Source organism: Heptranchias perlo, unplaced genomic scaffold, assembly GCF_035084215.1.
Source record: "Heptranchias perlo isolate sHepPer1 unplaced genomic scaffold, sHepPer1.hap1 HAP1_SCAFFOLD_510, whole genome shotgun sequence".
Lineage (NCBI taxonomy): Eukaryota > Metazoa > Chordata > Chondrichthyes > Hexanchiformes > Hexanchidae > Heptranchias > Heptranchias perlo.
In genome coordinates, this window is record NW_027139527.1 from 15,613 (window position 1) to 38,607 (window position 22,995).

The 22,995-nt window shown below is 48.6% G+C and overlaps 1 protein-coding gene across 1 annotated transcript in view; it reads left to right on the plus strand.

Annotated features, from left to right (window-relative positions):
- The window catches only part of agxt2 (alanine--glyoxylate aminotransferase 2), a gene marked incomplete at its 5' end in the record, with an annotated part of 71,316 nt that overhangs the window by 8,039 nt on the left and 40,282 nt on the right, over positions 1-22,995 (plus strand). The window contains 3 exon segments of the mRNA XM_067979800.1: positions 4,300-4,393; positions 5,997-6,097; positions 15,522-15,614. Of these exon segments, the coding sequence (XP_067835901.1) occupies positions 4,300-4,393; positions 5,997-6,097; positions 15,522-15,614 (288 nt within the window).

Genomic DNA, 22,995 nt, shown 5'->3' on the forward strand with positions numbered 1-22,995 from the left:
GACTCTCACTGGGGTACAGTTTCACAGACACTGACTCTCACTGGGGTACAGTTCCACAGACACTGACTCTCACTGGGGTACAGTCCCACAGCCACTGACTCTCACTGGGGTTCAGTCCCACACACACTGACTCTCACTGGGGTACAGTTCCACAGGCACTGACTCTCACTGGTGGACAGTCCCACAGACACTGACTCTCACTGGGGTACAGTTCCACAGACACTGACTCTCACTGGGGTACAGTTCCACAGACACTGACTCTCACGCGGGTACAGTCCCACAGACACTGACTCTCACTGGGGGACAGTCCACAGACACTGACTCTCACTGGGGGACAGTCCCACCGACACTGACTCTCACTGGGGGACAGTCCCACAGACACTGACTCTCACTGGGGGACAGTCCCACAGACACTGACTCTCACTGGGGGACAGTCCCACAGACACTGACTCTCACTGGGGTACAGTTCCACAGACACTGACTCTCACTGGGGGACAGTCCCACAGACACTGACTCTCACTGGGATACAGTCCCACAGACACTGACTCTCACTGGGGTACAGTTCCACAGACACTGACTCTCACTGGGGGACAGTCCCACAGACACTGACTCTCACTGGGATGCAGTCCCACAGACACTGACTCTCACTGGGGTACAGTTCCACAGACACTGACTCTCACTGGGGGACAGTCCCACAGACACTGACTCTCACTGGGGTACAGTTCCACAGACACTGACTCTCACTGGGGGACAGTCCCACAGACACTGACTCTCACTGGGATACAGTCCCACAGACACTGACTCTCACTGGGATACAGTCCCACAGACACTGACTCTCACTGGGGTACAGTCCCACACACACTGACTCTCACTGGGGTACAGTCCCACAGACACTGACTCTCACTGGGGTACAGTTCCACAGACACTGACTCTCACTGGGGGACAGTCCCACACACACTGACTCTCACTGGGGTACAGTCCCACACACACTGACTCTCACTGGGGTACAGTCCCACACACACTGACTCTCACTGGGGGACAGTCCCACACACACTGACTCTCACTGGGGTACGGGTCCCACACACACTGACTCTCACTGGGGGACAGTCCCACACACACTGACTCTCACTGGGGTACAGTTCCACAGACACTGACTCTCACTGGGGGACAGTCCCACAGACACTGACTCTCACTGGGGTACAGTTCCACAGACACTGACTCTCACTGGGGGACAGTCCCACAGACACTGACTCTCACTGGGATACAGTCCCACAGACACTGACTCTCACTGGGGTACAGTTCCACAGACACTGACTCTCACTGGGGGACAGTCCCACAGACACTGACTCTCACTGGGATACAGTCCCACAGACACTGACTCTCACTGGGGTACAGTTCCACAGACACTGACTCTCACTGGGGGACAGTCCCACAGACACTGACTCTCACTGGGGTACAGTTCCACAGACACTGACTCTCACTGGGGGACAGTCCCACAGACACTGACTCTCACTGGGGGACAGTCCCACAGACACTGACTCTCACTGGGATACAGTCCCACAGACACTGACTCTCACTGGGATACAGTCCCACAGACACTGACTCTCACTGGGGTACAGTCCCACACACACTGACTCTCACTGGGGTACAGTCCCACAGACACTGACTCTCACTGGGGTACAGTTCCACAGACACTGACTCTCACTGGGGGACAGTCCCACACACACTGACTCTCACTGGGGTACAGTCCCACACACACTGACTCTCACTGGGGTACAGTCCCACACACACTGACTCTCACTGGGGGACAGTCCCACACACACTGACTCTCACTGGGGTACGGGTCCCACACACACTGACTCTCACTGGGGGACAGTCCCACACACACTGACTCTCACTGGGGTACGGGTTCCACAGACACTGACTCTCACTGGGGTACAGTTCCACAGACACTGACTCTCACTGGGGTTGGCCTGCTGTGATCTCACACTGGGTTGATCTCCTGCTGAATGTGGTGTAGTGCCCAGATGAATGGTTGTGTCAGTGTATGTATAATAACAGAGAGAGGGTGTTAGAGACAGGGACAAATACAGGGACTCGGCCCTATCATAGTATGACAGAAGGAGGCCATTTGGCCCATCGTGCCTGTGCCAGCTTTGAAGGAGCTGTCCAATTTATTCTCACACCCCAACTTTTTCCCCATTACCCTACAATGTCCCGTTGCCTTTTGAAAGTTGTTGCTAAATACTACAGTTTGCACCCTTGTTCAAAAAAAGGGTGTAAGGATAAACCCAGTAACTACAGGCCAGTCAGTTTAACCTCAGTGGTGGGGAAACTTTTAGAAATGATAATCCAGGACAGAATGAACAGTCACTTGGGCGAGTGTGGATTGATTAGGGAAAGCCAGCACAGATTTGTTAAAGGCAAATCGTGTTCAATGGCATTGCCCTCATCGACCCTCTCTGTTACCTCGTCAAAAACCTCAATCAAGTTAGTTGATGTGGTGTATATGGACTTTCAAAAGGTGTTTGATAAAGTGCCGCATAACAGGCTTCTCATCAAGATTGCGGCCCATAGAATAAAGGGGGCAGTAGCAGCATGGATACAGAATTGGGTAAGTGACAGGAAACAGAGAGTAGTGGTTACCGTTGTTTTTTGGACTGGAGGGAGGTGTACAGTGGTGTTCCCCAGGGGTCGGTGCTGGGACCACGGCTTTTCTTGATATATATTAATGACTTGGACTTGGGTGTACAGGGCACAATTTCAAAATTTGCAGATGACACAAAACTTGGAAGTGTAGTAAACAGTGAGGAGGATAGTGATAGACTTCAAGAGGATATAGACAGGCTGGTGGAATGGGCAGACACGTGGCAGATGAAATTTAACGCAGAAAAATGCGAAGTGATACATTTTGGTAGGAAGAACGAGGAGAGGCAATATAAACTAGAGGGCACAATTCTAAAAGGGGTACAGGAACAGAGAGATCTGGGGGTATATGTGCACAAATCACTGAAGGTGGCAGGGCAGGTTGAGAAAGTGGTTAAAAAAGCATACGGGATCCTGGGCTTTATAAATAGAGGCACAGAGTACAAAAGCAAGGAAGTTATGATGAACCTTTATAAAACACTGGTTCGGCCACAACTGGAGTATTGTGTCCAGTTCTGGGCACCGCACTTTAGGAAAGATGTGAAGGCCTTAGAGAGGGTGCAGAAGAGATTTACTAGAATGATTCCAGGGATGAGGGACTTTAGTTCCGTGGATAGACTGGAGAAGCTGGGGTTGTTCTCCTTGGAACAGAGAAGGTTGAGAGGAGATTTGATCGAGATATTCAAAATCATGAACGGTCTGGACAGAGTAGATAGAGAGAAACTGTTCCCATTGGTGGAAGGGTCAAGGACCAGAGGACACAGATTTAAGGTGATTGGCAAAAGAACCAAAGGTGACATGAGGAAAAACTTTTTACACAGCGAGTGGTTAGGATCTGGAATGCTCTGCCCGAGGGGGTGGTGGAGGCAGATTCAATCATGGCCTTCAAAAGGGAACTGGATAAGTACTTGAAAGGAAAAAATTTGCAGGGCTACGGGGAAAGGGCGGGGGAGTGGGACTAGCTGGATTGCTCTTGGATAGAGCCAGCACGGACTCGATGGGCTGAATGGCCTCCTTCCGTGTTGTAACCTTTCTATGATTCTGTGGAGTCAGATTCCACCTTCCTTTCAGGGAGTGCTTTCCAAATCTTAACAATCCTCCTTGTGAAAAAAAATTCTCCTCATTTCCCCTCCAGCTCTTTTGCCGATTATTTTAAATCTGTGCCCTCTGGTTACCGACCCACTGGGCAGAGCGAACAGTTTCTCCCTGCATGGTCTATCAAAACCCCCTCGTAATTTTGAACAACTCTATTCAATCTCCCCTTAACATTGTGTAAGAACATTAGAAATAGGAGCAGGAGTAGGCCATTCGGCCCCTCGAGCCTGCTCCGCCATTCACTCAGATCATGGCTGATCTCCAACCTCAACTCCACTTTCCCGCCCGATCCCCATATCCCTTGATTCCCCGAGAGTCCAAAAATCTATCGATCTCAGCCTTGAATATATTCAATGACTGAGCATCCACAGCCCTCTGGGGTAGAGAATTCCAAACATCCACAACCCTCATCAACCCTCTCCATCAAAGCACTCAGTCCGGTTGATCAATCCGAGCTGACTGTCCCTCATTAACCCATGCTTCTCCAAGTGAGAATTAATTTTGTCCTTGACAGTGGTCTGCAGTGGACCTGATATAATGAGATCTTCCTTTTCCCAGACTATGTGCCCAGATGTTTTCCGAGGTCCATGGGGTGGGATGAAGTGTCGGGATTCTCCAGTACAAACCATTCGGACCTGTAACTGCTCACCAGGTACTTGTGTGTCTGTCTGTCCCGCTGGCTGCCTTTCTGTTAATCTGTCTCTGTGTACTGAGGGTCCGTGTGTACCTCCATTAATCTGACTGGGGTGAGGCTCTGACACGCTGCCCAACGCGGCCTGTTGAACTGGTGCAGGGCATGAGGGTGATGAGAAGTCGGTGAGCAGCCTGAAGCATGACTTTAACCCCTGCATGCCCCATTGGGGCTGAGGGTTAACATCAACCCTTCTGTTTCTCTCTCTCTATCCATTCTTCTCTCCTTCTTTCTCTCTCTTTCTCTCCATCTCTTCATCTCTCACTCTCTCTGTTAGTCTGTGTCCATCCAGCTCTGTCTCTGAGAAGGAGGCTGTGATGCTTCCTGCAGTCAAATATCTTGCCAGATCTCATTGTCTGTCTAGACAGATGAAAACTGGACCCTTGGCTGAGATAGTGAATCGTGGCCAGTGGGAGGGGAAGGGAGGGGGAGGGGAAGGGAGTGGAGGGGAAGGGAGTGGAGGGGAAGGGAAGGGAGGGGAGGGGAAGGGGAGCAGAGGGGAAAGAAGGAACAGGAAGGGCAGAGGTGGAGAGGGGAACGGAAGGGAAGAGGGAGAGGAACATAAGATAAGAAATTGGAGCAGGAGTAGGCCAATCGGCCCCTCGAGCCTGCTCCGCCATTCAATAAGATCATGGCTGATCTGATCCTAACCTCAAATCTAAATTCATGTCCAATTTCCTGCCCCTTCCCCGTAACCCCTAATTCCCTTTACTTCTAGGAAACTGTCGATTTCTGTTTTAAATTTATTTAATGATGTAGCTTCCACAGCTTCCTGGGGCAGCAAATTCCACAGACCTACTACCCTCTGAGTGAAGAAATTTCTCCTCATCTCAGTTTTGAAAGAGCAGCCCCTTATTCTAAGATTATGCCCCCTAGTTCTAGTTTCACCCATCCTTGGGAACATCCTTACCGCATCCACCCGATCAAGCCCCTTCACAATCTTATATGTTTCAATAAGATCGCCTCTCATTCTTCTGAACTCCAATGAGCAGAGTCCCAATCTACTCAACCTCTCCTCATATGTCCGCCCCCTCATCCCTGGGATTAACCGAGTGAACCTTCTTTGTACTGCCTCGAGAGCAAGTATCTCTTTTCTTAAGTATGGACACCAAAACTGTATGCAGTATTCCAGGTGCGGTCTCACCAATACCTTATATAACTGCAGCAATACCTCCCTGTTTTTATATTCTATCCCCCAGCAATAAAAGCCAACATTCCGTTGGCCTTCTTGATCACCTGCTGCACCTGCATACTAACTTTTTGATTTTCTTGCACCAGGACCCCCAGATCCCTTTGTACTGCAGTACTTTCCAGTCTCTCGCCATTAAGATAATAATTTGCTCTCCGATTTTTCCTGCCAAAGAGAGGGGAAAGATAGGGAGAGGAAAGGAGGGGAGAGGAAGAGGGGATGGGGAAAGGAGAGGTGGGGAGGGGAAGAAAGGAAAGGAGGACGGGAGAGGGAAAGGGGAGGGGTGGGGAGGGAATGCGAGGGGAGGGGTAATTGCTCCCCTTGCCGTGAAGGGTTGATGAGGTGACCGCTCACTTGCCTTTCACTGTACCTCAGACAGTTGCCTGGCCAAGGACCAGTACATCGAGCAGCTCCGTGATGTGCTCCAATCCTCTGTACCCAAGCGGCTGGCTGGATTCATCGCTGAACCGATCCAGGTAAGATCGAGGCAGCAGGCATCTGCCTGAGAAAACAGTGGTTACACTGTCTGTACATCCATTGGGATTCTGTACATTAGGAGCGAATGGGAAGGGGTTTGGTCCATTGGGATTCTGTACATTACATAGAAACATAGAAAATAGGAGCAAGAGTAGGCCATTCGGCCCTTCGGGCCTGCTCCACCATTCAAAATGATCATGGCTGATCGTCTAACTCAGTACCCTGTTCCTGCTTTTTCCCCATATCCCTTGATCCCTTCAGCATTAAGAAATATATCTATCTCCTTCTTGAATACATCTAATGACTTGGCCTCCACTGCCTTCTGTGGTAGAGAATTCCACAGGTTCACCACCCTCTGAGTGAAGAAATTTCTCCTCATCTCGGTTCTAAATGACATTCCCCGTATCCTGAGACTGTGACCCCTGGTTCTGGACTCCCCAGCCATTGGGAACATCCTCCCTGCATCTAGTCTGTCCAGTCCTGTTAGAATTTTATATGTTTCGATGAGATCACCTCTCATTCTTCTAAACTCTAGTGAATATAGGCCGAGTCGACCCAATCTCTCCTCATACGTCAGTCCTGCCATCCCAGGAATCAGTCTGGTAAACCTTCGTTGCACTCCCTCCATGGCCAGGACATCCTTCCTCAGATAAGGAGACCAAAACTACACACAATACTCCAGATGTGGTCTCACCAAGGCCCTGTATAACTTCAGTAAGACATCCCTGCTCCTGTACTCAAATCCTCTTGCAATGAAGGCCAACATACCATTCGCCTTCCTAACTGCTTGCTGCACCTGAATGCTCACTTTCAGCGACTGGTGTACAAGGACACCCAGGTCTCGTTGCACCTCCCCTTTTCCCAATCTGTCACCATTCAGATAATAATCTGTCTTTCTGTTTTTACAACCAAAGTGGATAACCTCACATTTATCCACGTTATACTGCATCTGCCATGTTCTTGCCCACTCACCCAACTTGTCTAAATCACATTGGAGCCTCTTTCCACCCTCCTCACAGCTCACATTCCACCCCAGCTTTGTGTCGTCTGCAAACTTGGAAATGTTACATTCAGTTCCCTCATCCAAGTCATTGATATATATTGTGAATAGCTGGGGCCCAAGCACTGATCCCTGCGGTACCCCACTAGTCACTGCCTGCCCGTTTATTCATAGAATCATAGAATCATAGAAGTTACAACATGGAAACAGGCCCTTTGGCCCAACATGTCCATGTCGCCCAGTTTATACCACGAAGCTAGTCCCAATTGCCTGCACTTGGCCCATATCCCTCTATACCCATCTTACCCATGTAACTGTCCAAATGCTTTTTAAAAGACAAAATTGTACCCGCCTCTACTACTGCCTCTGGCAGCTCGTTCCAGACACTCACCACCCTTTGAGTGAAAAAATTGCCCCTCTGGACCCTTTTGTATCTCTCCCCTCTCACCTTAAATCTATGCCCCCTCGTTATAGACTCCCCTACCTTTGGGAAAAGATTTTGACTATCTACCTTATCTATGCCCCTCATTATTTTATAGACTTCTATAAGATCACCCCTTAACCTCCTACTCTCCAGGGAAAAAAGTCCCAGTCTGTCTAACCTCTCCCTATAAGTCAAACCATCAAGTCCCGGTAGCATCCTAGTAAATCTTTTCTGCACTCTTTCTAGTTTAATAATATCCTTTCTATAATAGGGTGACCAGAACTGTACACAGTATTCCAAGTGTGGCCTTACTAATGTCTTGTACAACTTCAACAAGACATCCCAACTCCTGTATTCAATGTTCTGACCAATGAAACCAAGCATGCTGAATGCCTTCTTCACCACCCTATCCACCTGTGACTCCACTTTCAAGGAGCTATGAATCTGTACTCCTAGATCTCTTTGTTCTATAACTCTCCCCAACGCCCTACCATTAACGGAGTAGGTCCTGGCCCGATTCGATCTACCAAAATGCATCACCTCACATTTATCTAAATTTAAACTCCATCTGCCATTCATCGGCCCACTGGCCCAATTGATCAAGATCCCGTTGCAATCCTAGATAACCTTCTTCACTGTCCACAATGCCACCAATCTTGGTGTCATTCCTACTCTCTGTTTCCTGTCTGTCGACCAATTCTCAATCCATGCCAGTATATTCCCCCCAATCCCATGTGCTTTAATTTTGCACACTAACCTCTTGTGTGGGACCTTATCAAAAGTCTTCTGAAAATCCAAATACACCACATCCACTGGTTCTCCCCTATCTATTCTACTAGTTACATCCTCAAAAAACTCCAGTAGATTTGTTAAGCATGATTTCCCTTTCATAAACCCATGCTGACTTTGTCCGATCCCATTAATGCCTTCCAAGTGTTGTTATCACATCTTTTATAATAGACTCTAGCATTTTCCCCACTACTGATGTTAGGGGAAAATATGATTCATAAAAATGGCCAAAAAGCTGGTGATACAGGGGTAGTGCCGGAGGATTGGAGGATTGCTAAGGTTGTACCGTTGTTTAAAAAGGGAGCGAAGGATAGACCGAGTAATTACAGGCCAGTCAGTCTAACCTCGGTGGTGGGCAAATTATTGGAATCAATTCTGAGGGACAGGATAAACTGTCATTTAGAAAGGCACGGACTAATCAAGAACAGTCAGCACGGATTTTTTATGGGGAGGTCTTGTCTGACTAACTTGATTGAATTTTTCGAGGGTGACAAGGAAGCAAAGGGTAATGGTCGACGGGTGTTTTTGTGACTGGAAGGCTGTTTCCAGTGGGGTTCCGCAGGGCTCGGTACTCGGTCCCTTGCTTTTTGTGGTATACATTAACGATTTGGACTTAAACGTAGGGGGCAAGATTAAGAAATTTGCAGATGATACAAAGATAGGCCGTGTGGTTGATAGTGAGGAGGAAAGCTGTAGACTGCAGGAAGATATCAATGGACTGGTCAGGTGGGCAGAAAAGTGACAAATGGAATTCAATCCAGAGAAGTGTGAGGTGATGCATTTGGGGAGAGCAAACAAGGCACGGGGAATACACAATAAATGGGAGGATACTGAGAGGTGTAGAGGAAGTGAGGGACCTTGGAGTGCATGCCCACAGATCCCTGAAGGTAGCAGGACAGGTAGATAAGGTGGTTAAGAAGGCATACGGGATACTTTCCTTTATTAGCCGAGGCATAGAATATAAGAGCAGGGAGGTTACGCTGGAACTGTATAAAACACTGGTTAGGCCACAGCTTGAGTACTGCGTACAGTTCTGGTCATCACATTACAGGAAGGATGTAATTGCACTAGAGGGTGCAGAGGAGATTTACGAGGATGTTGCCAGGACTGGAGAATTTTAGCTTTGAGGAAAGATTGGATAGTCTGGGGTTGTTTTCCTTGGAATAGAGGAGGCTGAGGGGAGATTTAATTGAGGTGTACAAAATTATGAGGGGCCGAGATAGAGTGGATAGGAAGGACCTATTTCCCTTAGCAGAGGGGTCAGTGACCAGGGGCATAGATTTAAAGTAATTGGTAGAAGGATTAGAGGGGAGCTGGGGAGAAATGTTTTCACCCAGAGGGTGGTGGGGGTCTGGAACTCACTGCCTGAGAGGGTGGGAGAGGCAGAAACCCTCAACTCATTTAAAAAGTACCTGGATGTGCACCTGAAGAGCCGTGACCTGCAGGGCTACGACCAAATGCGGGAAAGTGGGATTAGGCCGGGTGGCTCGTTTCTCAGCCAGCACGGACACGATGGGCCGAATGGCGGCCTCCTGTGCCCTAAATTTTCTATGATTCTATGTTCTCCTTGGAACAGAGACGGTTGTGAGGAGATTTGATCGAGGTATTCAAAATCATGAAGGGTCTGGACAGAGTAGATAGAGAGACACTGTTCCCATTGGTGGAAGGGTCAAGGACCAGAGGGCATAGATTTAAGATGATTGGCAAAAGAACCAAAGGTTATGATCTGGAATGCTCTGCCCGAGGGGGTGGTGGAGGCAGATTCAATCATGGCCTTCAAAAGGGAACTGGATAAGTACTTGAAAGGAAAAAAATTGCAGGGCTACGGGGAAAGGGCGGGGGAGTGGGACTAGCTGGATTGCTCTTGCATAGAGCCGGCATGGACTCGATGGGCCGAGTGGCCTCCTTCCGTGCTGTAACCTTTCTATGATTCTATGAGTGAACGGGAAGGGGTTTGGTCCATTGGGATTCTGCACAGTGGGAGTGAATGGGAAGGGGTTGTTGAATTGGGATTCTGTGCAGTGGGATTGAACAGGAAGGTTATTTGAGATTCTGAACAATGAGTGTGAATTGGAAGGGATCAGGTCCATTGGGATTCTGTACAATGAGAGTGGATGAGGAGGGGATTTGGTCCGTTGGGATTGTATACAAGGAGAGTCAATGGGAAGGGGTTTGGTGAATTGTGATTCTCTGCAATGAGAGTGAATAGGAAAGGGTTTGGCTCATTGGGATTCTGTACCATGGGAGTGGATGAGGAGGGGATTCGTCCATTGGGATTCTGTACCATGGGAGTGGATGAGGAGGGGATTAGTCCATTGGGATTTTATACAAGGATAGTGAAATGGAAGGTGGTAATGAATTAGGATTCTGTACAATGGGAGTGAATGGGAAGGGGTTTGGTCCATTGGGATTCTGTACAATGGGAGTGAATGGGAAGGGGTTAGGTCCATTGGGATTCTGTACAATGGGAGTGAATGGGAAGGGGTTTGATCCATTGGGATTCTGTACAATGGGAGTGAATAGGAAGGGGTTTGATCCATTGGGATTCTGTACGATGGGAGTGAATGGGAAGGGGTTTGGTCCTTTGGGATTCTGTACAATGGGAGTGAATGGGAAGGGGTTTGGTCCTTTGGGATTCTGTACAATGGGAGTGAATGGGAAGGGGTTTGGTCCATTGGGATTCTGTACAATGGGAGTGAATGGGAAGGGGTTTGGCCCATTGGGATTCTGTACCATGGGAGTGGATGAGGAGGGGATTAGTCCATTGGGATTCTGTACCATGGGAGTGGATGAGGAGGGGATTAGTCCATTGGGATTTTATACAAGGATAGTGAAATGGAAGGTGGTAATGAATTAGGATTCTGTACAATGGGAGTGAATGGGAAGGGGTTTGGTCCATTGGGATTCTGTACAATGGGAGTGAATGGGAAGGGGTTTGGTCCATTGGGATTCTGTACAATGGGAGTGAATGGGAAGGGGTTTGATCCATTGAGATTCTGTACAATGGGAGTGAATGGGAAGGGGTTTGATCCATTGGGATTCTGTACGATGGGAGTGAATGGGAAGGGGTTTGGTCCATTGGGATTCTGTACAATGGGAGTGAATGGGAAGGGGTTTGGCCCATTGGGATTCTGTACCATGGGAGTGGATGAGGAGGGGATTAGTCCATTGGGATTCTGTACCATGGGAGTGGATGAGGAGGGGATTAGTCCATTGGGATTTTATACAAGGATAGTGAAATGGAAGGTGGTAATGAATTAGGATTCTGTACAATGGGAGTGAATGGGAAGGGGTTTGGTCCATTGGGATTCTGTACAATGGGAGTGAATGGGAAGGGGTTTGGTCCATTGGGATTCTGTACAATGGGAGTGAATGGGAAGGGGTTTGATCCATTGGGATTCTGTACAATGGGAGTGAATGGGAAGGGGTTTGATCCATTGGGATTCTGTACGATGGGAGTGAATGGGAAGGGGTTTGGTCCTTTGGGATTCTGTACAATGGGAGTGAATGGGAAGGGGTTTGGTCCTTTGGGATTCTGTACAATGGGAGTGAATGGGAAGGGGTTTGGTCCATTGGGATTCTGTACAATGGGAGTGAATGGGAAGGGGTTTGGCCCATTGGGATTCTGTACCATGGGAGTGGATGAGGAGGGGATTAGTCCATTGGGATTTTATACAAGGATAGTGAAATGGAAGGTGGTAATGAATTAGGATTCTGTACAATGGGAGTGAATGGGAAGGGGTTTGGTCCATTGGGATTCTGTACAATGGGAGTGAATGGGAAGGGGTTTGGTCCATTGGGATTCTGTACGATGGGAGTGAATGGGAAGGGGTTTGGTCCATTGGGATTCTGTACAATGGGAGTGAATGGGAAGGGGTTTGGCCCATTGGGATTCTGTACCATGGGAGTGGATGAGGAGGGGATTAGTCCATTGGGATTCTGTACCATGGGAGTGGATGAGGAGGGGATTAGTCCATTGGGATTTTATACAAGGATAGTGAAATGGAAGGTGGTAATGAATTAGGATTCTGTACAATGGGAGTGAATGGGAAGGGGTTTGGTCCATTGGGATTCTGTACAATGGGAGTGAATGGGAAGGGGTTTGGCCCATTGGGATTCTGTACCATGGGAGTGGATGAGGAGGGGATTAGTCCATTGGGATTCTGTACCATGGGAGTGGATGAGGAGGGGATTAGTCCATTGGGATTTTATACAAGGATAGTGAAATGGAAGGTGGTAATGAATTAGGATTCTGTACAATGGGAGTGAATGGGAAGGGGTTTGGTCCATTGGGATTCTGTACAATGGGAGTGAATGGGAAGGGGTTTGGTCCATTGGGATTCTGTACAATGGGAGTGAATGGGAAGGGGTTTGATCCATTGGGATTCTGTACAATGGGAGTGAATGGGAAGGGGTTTGATCCATTGGGATTCTGTACGATGGGAGTGAATGGGAAGGGGTTTGGTCCTTTGGGATTCTGTACAATGGGAGTGAATGGGAAGGGGTTTGGTCCTTTGGGATTCTGTACAATGGGAGTGAATGGGAAGGGGTTTGGTCCATTGGGATTCTGTACAATGGGAGTGAATGGGAAGGGGTTTGGCCCATTGGGATTCTGTACCATGGGAGTGGATGAGGAGGGGATTAGTCCATTGGGATTCTGTACCATGGGAGTGGATGAGGAGGGGATTAGTCCATTGGGATTTTATACAAGGATAGTGAAATGGAAGGTGGTAATGAATTAGGATTCTGTACAATGGGAGTGAATGGGAAGGGGTTTGGTCCATTGGGATTCTGTACAATGGGAGTGAATGGGAAGGGGTTTGGTCCATTGGGATTCTGTACAATGGGAGTGAATGGGAAGGGGTTTGATCCATTGAGATTCTGTACAATGGGAGTGAATGGGAAGGGGTTTGATCCATTGGGATTCTGTACGATGGGAGTGAATGGGAAGGGGTTTGGTCCATTGGGATTCTGTACAATGGGAGTGAATGGGAAGGGGTTTGGCCCATTGGGATTCTGTACCATGGGAGTGGATGAGGAGGGGATTAGTCCATTGGGATTCTGTACCATGGGAGTGGATGAGGAGGGGATTAGTCCATTGGGATTTTATACAAGGATAGTGAAATGGAAGGTGGTAATGAATTAGGATTCTGTACAATGGGAGTGAATGGGAAGGGGTTTGGTCCATTGGGATTCTGTACAATGGGAGTGAATGGGAAGGGGTTTGGTCCATTGGGATTCTGTACAATGGGAGTGAATGGGAAGGGGTTTGATCCATTGGGATTCTGTACAATGGGAGTGAATGGGAAGGGGTTTGATCCATTGGGATTCTGTACGATGGGAGTGAATGGGAAGGGGTTTGGTCCTTTGGGATTCTGTACAATGGGAGTGAATGGGAAGGGGTTTGGTCCTTTGGGATTCTGTACAATGGGAGTGAATGGGAAGGGGTTTGATCCATTGGGATTCTGTACAATGGGAGTGAATGGGAAGGGGTTTGGCCCATTGGGATTCTGTACCATGGGAGTGGATGAGGAGGGGATTAGTCCATTGGGATTCTGTACCATGGGAGTGGATGAGGAGGGGATTAGTCCATTGGGATTTTATGCAAGGATAGTGAAATGGAAGGTGGTAATGAATTAGGATTCTGTACAATGGGAGTGAATGGGAAGGGGTTTGGTCCATTGGGATTCTGTACAATGGGAGTGAATGGGAAGGGGTTTGGTCCATTGGGATTCTGTACAATGGGAGTGAATGGGAAGGGGTTTGATCCATTGGGATTCTGTACAATGGGAGTGAATGGGAAGGGGTTTGATCCATTGGGATTCTGTACGATGGGAGTGAATGGGAAGGGGTTTGGTCCTTTGGGATTCTGTACAATGGGAGTGAATGGGAAGGGGTTTGATCCATTGGGATTCTGTACAATGGGAGTGAATGGGAAGGGGTTTGATTCATTGGGATTCTGTACAAGGGAAGTGAATGGGAAGGGGTTTGATCCATTGGGATTCTGTACAATGGGAGTGAGGGGTTGGTGAATTGGGATTGTGTACAATGGGAGTGAGTGGATGGGATTGGTGAATTGGGATTGTGTACAATGGGAGTGAGGGATTGGTGAATTGGGATTGTGTACAATGGGAGTGAGGGATTGGTGAATTGGGATTGTGTACAATGGGAGTGAGGGATTGGTGAATTGGGATTGTGTACAATGGGAGTGAGGGATTGGTGAATTGGGATTGTGTACAATGGGAGTGAGGGATTGGTGAATTGGGATTGTGTACAATGGGAGTGAGGGATTGGTGAATTGGGATTGTGTACAATGGGAGTGAGTGGATGGGATTGGTGAATTGGGATTCTTTGCCTGGATCCACTTTGTGCTGTCGCTGTGGATTGGTGGTGATGTTTGACGGGTTTATTTTCACTATCAGGTGAGAACAGGTGGACTTACGTCGAGTTACATGGAAACTACAGCACAGAAACAGGCCACTCGGCCCGACTGGTCCATGCTGGTGTTTATGCTCCACATGAGCCTCCTCCCTCCCATCTTCATCTCACCCTATCAGCAAATCCTTCTGTTCCTTTCACCCTCGTGTTTATCCAGCTTCCCCTTAAATGTATCTACACTATTCACCTCAACTACTCCTTGTGGGAGTGAGTTCCACATTCTCACCACTCTCTGGGTAAAGAAGTTTCTCCTGAATTCCCTATTGGATTTATTAGTGACTATCTTATATTTATGGCCCCGAGTTTTGGTCTCTCCCACAAGTGGAAACATTTCCTCTACGTTTACCCTATCAAATCCTTTCATTATCTAAAAGACCTCTATCAGGACACCCCTCAGCCTTCCCTTTTCGAGAGAAAGGAGCCCCAGCCTGTTCAGCCTTTCCTGATAATTGTGAATGATGGTCAGATACCCGTGGAGTCACACAGTTAACACTCCAGGGTGTGGGTGTCTTTCGTTTGTGGACTCAGCTCAGAGCTGGCCCCGATTTAACACAGCTAAACGATGGCTGAGGAAGGGTCATCGACCTGAAACGTTAACTCTGATCCTTTCTCCACACACGCTGCCTGACCTGCTGAGCTTCTCCAGCACTGTCTGTTTTTATTGTAAACGATGGCTGCATTGTGTTAGTAATCGGTACCTTGTTTAAAGTCAGACAGGGCAGGCTCGTCCAGACTGGGACACGCTGTAAGTGATTGGATTGTATTCCCACAGGGTGTTAATGGGACTGTCCAATATCCCAAAGGATTTCTGAAGGAGGCCTGTGAACTGATCCGAGAAAGGGGAGGATTGTACATCTCTGATGAGGTGAGAGATACACGGGATCAGAGTAGTGTACATTGTGTGGGGTATTAAAGGGGAGGGTGTGACCGGGGGTATTAAAGGGGAGGGTGAGACTGGGGGTATTAAAGGGGAGGGTGTGACTGGGGGTATTAAAGGGGAGGGTGTGACTGGGGGTATTAAAGGGGAGGGTGTGACTGGGGGTATTAAAGGGGAGGGAGTGACCGGGGGTATTAAAGGGACGGTGTGACTAGGGGTATTAAAGGGGAGGGAGTGACCGGGGGTATTAAAGGGAGGGTGTGACCGGGGGTATTAAAGGGGAGGGTGTGACTGGGGGTATTAAAGGGGAGGGTGTGACCGGGGGTATTAAAGGGGAGGGTGTGATCGGGGGTATTAAAGGGGAGGGTGTGACTGGGGGTATTAAAGGGGAGGGTGTGACTGGGGGTATTAAAGGGGAGGGAGTGACCGGGGGTATTAAAGGGACGGTGTGACTAGGGGTATTAAAGGGGAGGGAGTGACCGGGGGTATTAAAGGGAGGGTGTGACCGGGGGTATTAAAGGGGAGGGTGTGACTGGGGGTATTAAAGGGGAGGGTGTGACCGGGGGTATTAAAGGGGAGGGTGTGATCGGGGGTATTAAAGGGGAGGGTGTGACTGGGGGTATTAAAGGGGAGGGTGTGACTGGGGGTATTAAAGGGGAGGGTGTGACTGGGGGTATTAAAGGGACGGTGTGACCGGGGGTATTAAAGGGGAGGGAGTGACCGGGGGTATTAAAGGGGAGGGTGTGACTGGGGGTATTAAAGGGGAGGGTGTGACTGGGGGTATTAAAGGGGAGGGTGTGACTGGGGGTATTAAAGGGGAGGGTGTGACTGGGGGTATTAAAGGGGAGGGAGTGACCGGGGGTATTAAAGGGATGGTGTGACCGGGGGTATTAAAGGGGAGGGAGTGACCGGGGGTATTAAAGGGACGGTGTGACCGGGGGTATTAAAGGGACGGTGTGACCGGGGGTATTAAAGGGGAGGGTGTGACCGGGGGTATTAAAGGGGAGGGTGTGACCGGGGGTATTAAAGGGAGGGTGTGACCGGGGGTATTAAAGGGGAGGGAGTGACCGGGGGTATTAAAGGGACGGTGTGACCAGGGGTAATAAAGGGACGGTGTGACTGGGGGTATTAAAGGGGAGGGTGTGACTGGGGGTATTAAAGGGGAGGGTGTGACTGGGGGTATTAAAGGGACGGTGTGACTGGGGGTATTAAAGGGATGGTGTGACTGGGGGTATTAAAGGGGAGGGTGTGACTGGGGGTATTAAAGGGGAGGGTGTGACTGGGGGTATTAAAGGGATGGTGTGACTGGGGGTATTAAAGGGGAGGGTGTGACTGGGGGTATTAAAGGGGCGGTGTGACTGGGGGTATTAAAGGGGAGGGTGTGACTGGGGGTATTAAAGGGGAGGGAGTGACCGGGGGTATTAAAGGGACGGTGTGACCGGGGGTATTAAAGGGAGGGTGTGACTGGGGGTATTAAAGGGGAGGGTGTGACTGGGGGTATTAAAGGGGAGGGAGTGACTGGGGGTATTAAAGGGGAGGGTGAGACTGGGGGTATTAAAGGTACGGTGTGACTGGGGGTATTAAAGGGAGGGTGTGACTGGGGGTATTAAAGGGGAGGGTGTGACTGGGGGTATTAAAGGGGAGGGAGTGACCGGGGGTATTAAAGGGACGGTGTGACTGGGGGTATTAAAGGGGAGGGTGTGACTGGGGGTATTAAAGGGGAGGGTGTGACTGGGGGTATTAAAGGGGAGGGTGTGACTGGGGGTATTAAAGGGAGGGTGTGACAGGGGGTATTAAAGGGGAGGGAGTGACCGGGGGTATTAAAGATACGGTGTGACTGGGGGTATTAAAGGGGAGGTTGTGACTGGGGATATTAAAGGGGAGGGTGAGACTGGGGGTATTAAAGAGAGGGTGTGATTGGGGTTATTAAAGGGATGGTGTGACTCGGGGTATTAAAGGGGAGGGTGTGACTGGGGGTATTAAAGGGGAGGGTGTGACCGGGGGTATTAAAGGGAGGGTGTGACCGGGGGTATTAAAGGGGAGGGTGTGACTGGGGGTATTAAAGGGGAGGGTGAGACTGGGGGTATTAAAGGGGAGGGTGAGACTGGGGGTATTAAAGGGAGGGTGTGACTGGGGGTATTAAAGGGAGGGTGTGACTGGGGGTATTAAAGGGAGGGTGTGACTGGGGGTATTAAAGGGAGGGTGTGACTGGGGGTATTAAAGGGAGGGTGTGACTGGGGGTATTAAAGGGAGGGTGTGACTGGGGGTATTAAAGGGGAGGGTGAGACTGGGGGTATTAAAGGGAGGGTGTGACTGGGGGTATTAAAGGGGAGGGTGCGACTGGGGGTATTAAAGGGGAGGGAGTGACCGGGGGTATTAAAGGGACGGTGTGACCGGGGGTATTAAAGGGAGGGTGTGACTGGGGGTATTAAAGGGGAGGGTGTGACTGGGGGTATTAAAGGGGAGGGAGTGACTGGGGGTATTAAAGGGGAGGGTGAGACTGGGGGTATTAAAGGTACGGTGTGACTGGGGGTATTAAAGGGAGGGTGTGACTGGGGGTATTAAAGGGGAGGGTGTGACTGGGGATATTAAAGTGGAGGGAGTGACCGGGGGTATTAAAGGGACGGTGTGACTGGGGGTATTAAAGGGGAGGGTGTGACTGGGGGTATTAAAGGGGAGGGTGTGACTGGGGGTATTAAAGGGAGGGTGTGACTGGGGGTATTAAAGGGGAGGGAGTGACCGGGGGTATTAAAGATACGGTGTGACTGGGGGTATTAAAGGGAGGGTGTGACTGGGGGTATTAAAGGGAGGTTGTGACTGGGGATATTAAAGGGGAGGGTGAGACTGGGGGTATTAAAGAGAGGGTGTGATTGGGGTTATTAAAGGGATGGTGTGACTCGGGGTATTAAAGGGGAGGGTGTGACTGGGGGTATTAAAGGGAGGGTGTGACCGGGGGTATTAAAGGGAGGGTGTGACTGGGGGTATTAAAGGGGAGGGTGTGACTGGGGGTATTAAAGGGAGGGTGTGACTGGGGGTATTAAAGGGACGGTGTGACTGGGGGTATTAAAGGGAGGGTGTGACTGGGGGTATTAAAGGGCGGGTGTGACTGGGGGTATTAAAGGGAGGGTGTGACTGGGTGTATTAAAGGGACGGTGTGACTGGGGGTATTAAAGGGAGGGTGTGACTGGGGGTATTAAAGGGAGGGTTTGACTGGGGTTATTAAAGGGAGGGTGTGACTGGGGGTATTAAAGGGAGGGTGTGACTGGGGGTATTAAAGGGACGGTGTGACTGGGGGTATTAAAGGGAGGGTGTGACTGGGGGTATTAAAGGGCGGGTGTGACTGGGGGTATTAAAGGGAGGGTGTGACTGGGGGTATTAAAGGGAGGGTGTGACTGGGGGTATTAAAGGGGAGGGAGTGACCGGGGGTATTAAAGGGACGGTGTGACCGGGGGTATTAAAGGGGAGGGTGTGACCGGGGGTATTAAAGGGAGGGTGTGACTGGGGGTATTAAAGGGACGGTGTGACTGGGGGTATTAAAGGGAGGGTGTGACTGGGGGTATTAAAGGGGAGGGAGTGACCGGGGGTATTAAAGGGACGGTGTGACCGGGGGTATTAAAGGGGAGGGTGTGACCGGGGGTATTAAAGGGAGGGTGTGACTGGGGGTATTAAAGGGAGCGTGTGACTGGGGGTATTAAAGGGACGGTGTGACTGGGGGTATTAAAGGGGAGGGAGTGACTGGGGGTATTAAAGGGAGGGTGTGACTGGGGGTATTAAAGGGACGGTGTGACTGGGGGTATTAAAGGGAGGGTGTGACTGGGGGTATTAAAGGGAGGGTGTGACTGGGGGTATTAAAGGGAGGGTGTGACTGGGGGTATTAAAGGGAGGGTGTGACTGGGGGTATTAAAGGGAGGGTGTGACTGGGGGTATTAAAGGGAGGGTGTGACTGGGGGTATTAAAGGGAGGGTGTGACTGGGGGTATTAAAGGGAGGGTGTGACTGGGGGTATTAAAGGGAGGGTGTGACTGGGGGTATTAAAGGGAGGGTGTGACTGGGGGTATTAAAGGGAGGGTGTGACTGGGGGTATTAAAGGGAGGGTGTGACTGGGGGTATTAAAGGGAGGGTGTGACTGGGGGTATTAAAGGGACTGCAACTTAAAAGATTCTTGGAATTGAGAATTGTGTCGAGCCAGTTGTCGGGGCCTCGCTGCGTTCTTGGTGAATTTGATGGTCTAATCGGGGTCGATGGGTCTTTAAACTTAAACCGGGCTGGGACCAGTGTCCTGGCGAATCGAATAATTAGGGCGATAGATGGGGCTTTAAACTAATGTGGGGGGGGTGGTGGGGAGGGTTCAGGTAAGGGTAAATTTGTAAGTCTAAAGAGAAAAGTCAAGGCTGTAGAGCAGAGTAACGATTTGGGTAAAAACAAGCAGTGTGTCAGGAAGGGACAGAGTTTAACAAACGTAATAGGGCATTAGTGACTCAGGTCACATTAGGGAAAAATAGTAAAAAGTTAAAATTAAAGGCGCTATATCTGAATGCAGGAAGCATTCGTAACAAGTTAGATGAATTACTGGCACAAGTAGAGGTATGAGTTTGATCTAGTACCCATTGCTGAGACTTGGTTGCAGGGTGACCAAGGTTGGGAACTAAATATTCCGGGGTACTTGACTTTTAGAAAAGATGGGAAAAGGGGGAAGGGTGGGGGTAGCCCTGATAAAGGATGAAATAAAGGCAGTAGTGAGAAATGATCTTGGCTCAGAAAATCAGGATGTAGAATCAGTATGGATGGAGCTAATAAATAACATGGGGCAGAAAACACTGATTGGAGTAGTTTATAGGCCTTTAATTGTAGATATAGTGTTGGACAGAGTACAAATCAGGAAATTGGAGGAGCGTGTAACAAGGGTAATATAATAATGGTGGGAGACTTTAATCTTCATATAAACTGGGCAAATCAAATTGGCAAAAGTAGTTTGGAGAATTAGTTCATGGAATGCATTCGAAACAGTTTTCTAGAATATGTTGAGGAACCAACTAGGGAACAGGCTATTTTAGATCTAGTGTTGTGTAATCTTATAGTTAAGGGTCCTCTGGGGCAGAGTGATCATAATATGATAGAATTTCATATTGAGTTTGAGAGTGATGTCATTAAGTCTGAAACTAGAGTCTTCAATTCAAACAAAGCCAATTACAAAGGTATGAGGGGCGAGTTGGCTAAGGTGGATTGGGACATTAGATTAAAAGATATAGTTAAGCAATGGCCAACATTTAAAGAAATAATTCATAATTCTCAACGAATATACATTCCGTTGAGGAATAAAAATTCCACGGGAAAAGTGATCCAGCCGTGGCTAACTAAAGAATTAAGGATAATATTAGATTAAAACTATAGGATCATCGAATCGTACAAAGTTACGGCACAGAAGGAGGCCATTCGGCCCATTGTGTTCGTGCCAGCCAAAAAGGAGTGATCCAGCCTAATCCCACTTTCCAGCACTTGGTCCATATCCCTGTAGTTTACGGCTCTTCAGGTGAACATCCAGATACTTTTTAAATGAGTTGAGGGTTTCTGCCTCTCCCACCCTCTCAGGCAGTGAGTTCCAGACACCCACCACCCTCTGGGTGAAAACATTTCTCCTCAGTTCCCCTCTAATCCTTCTACCAATTACTTTAAATCTATGCCCCCTGGTCACTGACCCCTCTGCTAAGGGAAATAGGTCCTCCCTATCCACTCTATCTGGTCCCGTCATTATTTTATACACCTCTATTAAATCACCCTTCAGCCTCCTCTGTTCCAAAGAAAACAACCCCAGACTATCCAATCTTTCCTCACAGCTAAAATTCTCCAGTCCTGGCAACATCCTCGTAAATCTCCTCTGTACCCTCTCTGGTGCAATCACATCCTTCCTGTAATGTGGTGACCAGAACTGTACACAGTACTCAAACTGTGGCCTAACTAGTGTTTTATACAGTTCCAGCATAACCTCCCTGCTTTTATATTCTATTCCTCAGTTAATAAAGGAAAGTATCCCGTATGCCTTTTTAACCACCTTATCTACCTGTCCTGCTACCTTCAGGGATCTGTGGACATGCACTCCAAGGTCCCTCACTTCCTCTACACCTCTCAGTATCCTCCCACTTATTGTGTATTCCCTTGCCTTGTTTGCTCTCCCCAAATGCATTACCTCACACTTCTCTGGATTGAATTCCATTTGTCACTTTTCTGCCCACCTGACCAGTCCATTGATATCTTCCTGCAGTCTACAGCTTTCCTCCTCACTATCAACCGCACGGCCTATCTTTGTATCATCTGCAAACTTCTTAATCCCGCCCCCTATATTTAAGTCCAAATCATTAATATATATCACAAAGAAGAGGCTTACAATGTTGCCAAAAAGAGTAGTAAGCCTGAGAATTGGGAGGGTTTTAGAAATCAGCAAAGGATGACCAAGAAATTGATAAATGTAAGGAGTCGCACAACACCAGGTTACAGTCCAACAGCTTTATTGGAATCACAAGCTTTCGGAGCTTAGCTCCTTCGTCAGGTGGGAAAGCTCCGAAAGCTTGTGATTCCAATAAAGCTGTTGGACTATAACCTGGTGTTGTAAGACTCCTTTCATTTGTCCACCCCAGTCCATCACCGGTATCTCCACATCAAGAAATTGATAAAAAGGAAGAAAATAGAATATGAAAGTAAACTAGCAAGAAATATAAAAACAGATTGTAAGAGTTTCTACAAGTATGTAAAAAGGAAGAGATTCGCAAAAGTAAATGTTAGTCCCTTAGAGGCTGAGACAGGAGAAATTATAATGGGGAATAAGGAAATGGCAGAGACGTTAAACAAATAAGAACATAAGAACATAAGAAATAGGAGCAGGAGGAGGCCAATCGGCCCCTCGAGCCTGCTCCGCCATTCAATAAGATCATGGCTGATCTGATCCTAACCTCAAATCTAAATTCATGTCTAATTTCCTGCCTGCTCCCCGTAACTCCTAATTCCCTTTACTTCTAGGAAACTGTCTATTTCTGTTCTAAATTTATTTAATGATGTAGCTTCCACAGCTTCCTGGGGCAGCAAATTCCACAGACCTACTACCCTCTGAGTGAAGAAGTTTCTCCTCATCTCAGTTTTGAAAGAGCAGCCCCTTATTCTAAGACTATGCCCCCTAGTTCTAGTTTCACCCATCCTTGGGAACATCCTTACCGCATCCACCCGATCAAGCCCCTTCACAATCTTATATGTTTCAATAAGATCGCCTCTCATTCTTCTGAACTCCAATGAGTAGAGTCCCAATCTACTCAACCTCTCCTCATATGTCCGCCCCCTCATCCCCGGGATTAACCGAGTGAACCTTCTTTGTACTGCCTCGA